Here is a 2,266-nt window from a genome sequence, read left to right as displayed (position 1 = left end):
CAGTGAACTCCTGGAGTTGGTGATGGACAGGGAGGCCTGGTGTGCTGTGATTCATGGGGTCCCAAAGAGTCGGACACGACTGAGCGACTGATCTGATCTGATCTGATATAAGTACTCTGCTAAGGACAAGATAATGTGTCTATTTGTTCAGGGTTCTAGGAAAATAGCTAAAATGAAAACATGTCACATTATATTGTTGATTTTCATCATCATCAATACACACATTTTAAGTGCACCCATGTCATCAGTGTTTTCCTATTACCAAGTCACTGAAACTGACACGCTCCCCTTAATTATCTGCAAAGCTCTAAATGTAAACACACATATACAGATGCTAACAAGTTAATTACAGTTACTATTAATAAATTACCTCTTCTAAGGCATTCCACAGTTCATTATCCGTATGCTCATTAAAGGGATCCAGATTTTCCCTCATTGTTCCAGTGAATAAAACAGGTTCCTAAATACCCCAAAATAGTGAATGTTATTACCTTAACCTGTTTTCATTTTATTCTAATGTGTACAGAATGTCAAAATTAAAATGCAGAAACATCTAAATTCATTAATTATTAATAACATAGTTGCAAATGTATGATTACAAAAAAGCATCTCTAAAATAATTTTCCATTGTACAAAGTGTGCTACAAAATATCATTTGGACTACTGAACACTAACAGAAGAAAGTGTTGAAGAAGTTTTTTCATTGTAAGGAAAAAACTGAAGACAAAGGAAGATTTGATTTTTTTTAAATACCACCCTGCTAATAAATATCTGCTTAAACACTCACACAAACATGAGAAACTTAACATTAAGATCTACATAAATTAACTGTCAATGCTGGTATGACTGGGAAATACCAACAGCATGATTAGTAGAGGTTTGTGTCTCAAAGCAAACCACTAAATATTTACACATTAGCACTGAAGAATAAAGTAGGCTATTTTCTCCATTGGTCAGACTGTCTTCTAGGGTCTGGAATCTCTCCACATGTGTGAAACGAACATCCCCACATGTGCAAGGGGAACGTAAGCTCCTGGGGTCTGCAGCACCTCTGTCCATGGAGAGATCACCTCTGATGTTGGCGTCAGCTGGTCCCCACGTTCTCTCACCTGTGTGTCAGGATAACCTGCCTCACAGAACCTCACAGAACCTAGAACTTGCAGTTACTAACTGCAAGGCCAGGAGGACCTGAAACCCACCTTGACCTGTGTCGTGATACTTTAATTTAAATAGTTCTTCCTATCCATCTGCTTCAGGAGGAGCCATAAGTAAATTACTCTGGAAATATATGTGTCCTCTTGGCTTCAAGATTCATTTTGATATTTGGCAAAACTAATACAATTATGTAAAGTTTAAAAATAAAATTAAAAAAAAAAAAGAGAGAGAGAGAATCCTGTACATAAGCTCATGTAGGCCATTTACATTTTCTCCTGGAAGGCTCTAGTAACCCAGGTCATAAGAATATGGATAGCAGTGAAGAGCCCAATAAGCTCCTTTCAGTGAAGGGGGCAGAACAAGGGAATGCACTCGTGTGGGAACAAGAGGAGAACTGACTCTTCCACAAGTGCCCGGAACTGCTCTGAATCACACGTTCAAATCAGCCTTGGGGCTGGACTTTCCTCCTCACTTCACAAAAGCCTGAGAGGAAAGATGAAGATAGACATTTCTTTCCCCTAATCATAAGGAAAAATGATACTCAGGAAGCCTTCCAAACCTTCTTTCAATATGGTCTAAGTTTTAAGTCTGGTAGAGAGGAAAGAATACAGAAAACTCAGGATGTGCCACCAAAAAAGAGATATCTGAGCAAATCCACAATTAAAAAGACATTATAAAGGGAGATTTATTCGCACAAAGTTGATTAAGTAGCCAATATGCCTCCAAAGCACTGAAAATCACTAGTCATACAATATTTCAGAATGAATACTGAACTGAACTGAAAAAACTCAAAACACAAATTTAAGGTCTCCCTTAAAACTTGAATTTAGGATCAAAGACTAAACAACCATCTAAACAATGGTAAGCATTCCTTGTCAGGGGACTAACCATCATTCTACTTCAGATTTTTATAAAAACTTGTTACTTCTTGTAATTATCAACCTTAAGATTCCCACATGCAGGTATCTTCTGCATGTCTCCATGGGGTTTACACAAGCGACATAGCCAGGCGAGGGGAGGCTGGTCCCCAATATTCTTCTTCCTTCCCTCCATTTTCTAGGTTCTTTCAAGTAAGCAGGCTACTCCCTGCATATAATCTCAACCGGTGGTC

The 2,266-nt window shown here is 38.3% G+C and overlaps 1 protein-coding gene across 1 annotated transcript in view; it reads right to left on the bottom strand.

Moving 5' to 3' along the window:
* The window catches only part of LOC104982227 (multidrug resistance-associated protein 4-like), a 201,824-nt gene that overhangs the window by 14,327 nt on the left and 185,231 nt on the right, over positions 1-2,266 (bottom strand). The window contains exon 24 of the mRNA XM_010831562.1: positions 371-460. Within this exon, the coding sequence (XP_010829864.1) occupies positions 371-460 (90 nt within the window). The remainder of the gene's footprint in view (positions 1-370; positions 461-2,266) is intronic.

This window comes from Bison bison, unplaced genomic scaffold, assembly GCF_000754665.1.
Source record: "Bison bison bison isolate TAMUID 2011002044 unplaced genomic scaffold, Bison_UMD1.0 scf7180017864527, whole genome shotgun sequence".
In the NCBI taxonomy this organism is placed as follows: domain Eukaryota; kingdom Metazoa; phylum Chordata; class Mammalia; order Artiodactyla; family Bovidae; genus Bison; species Bison bison.
Note: the sequence above shows the minus strand (reverse complement) of the source record. Positions and strands in the feature narration are given on the sequence as shown.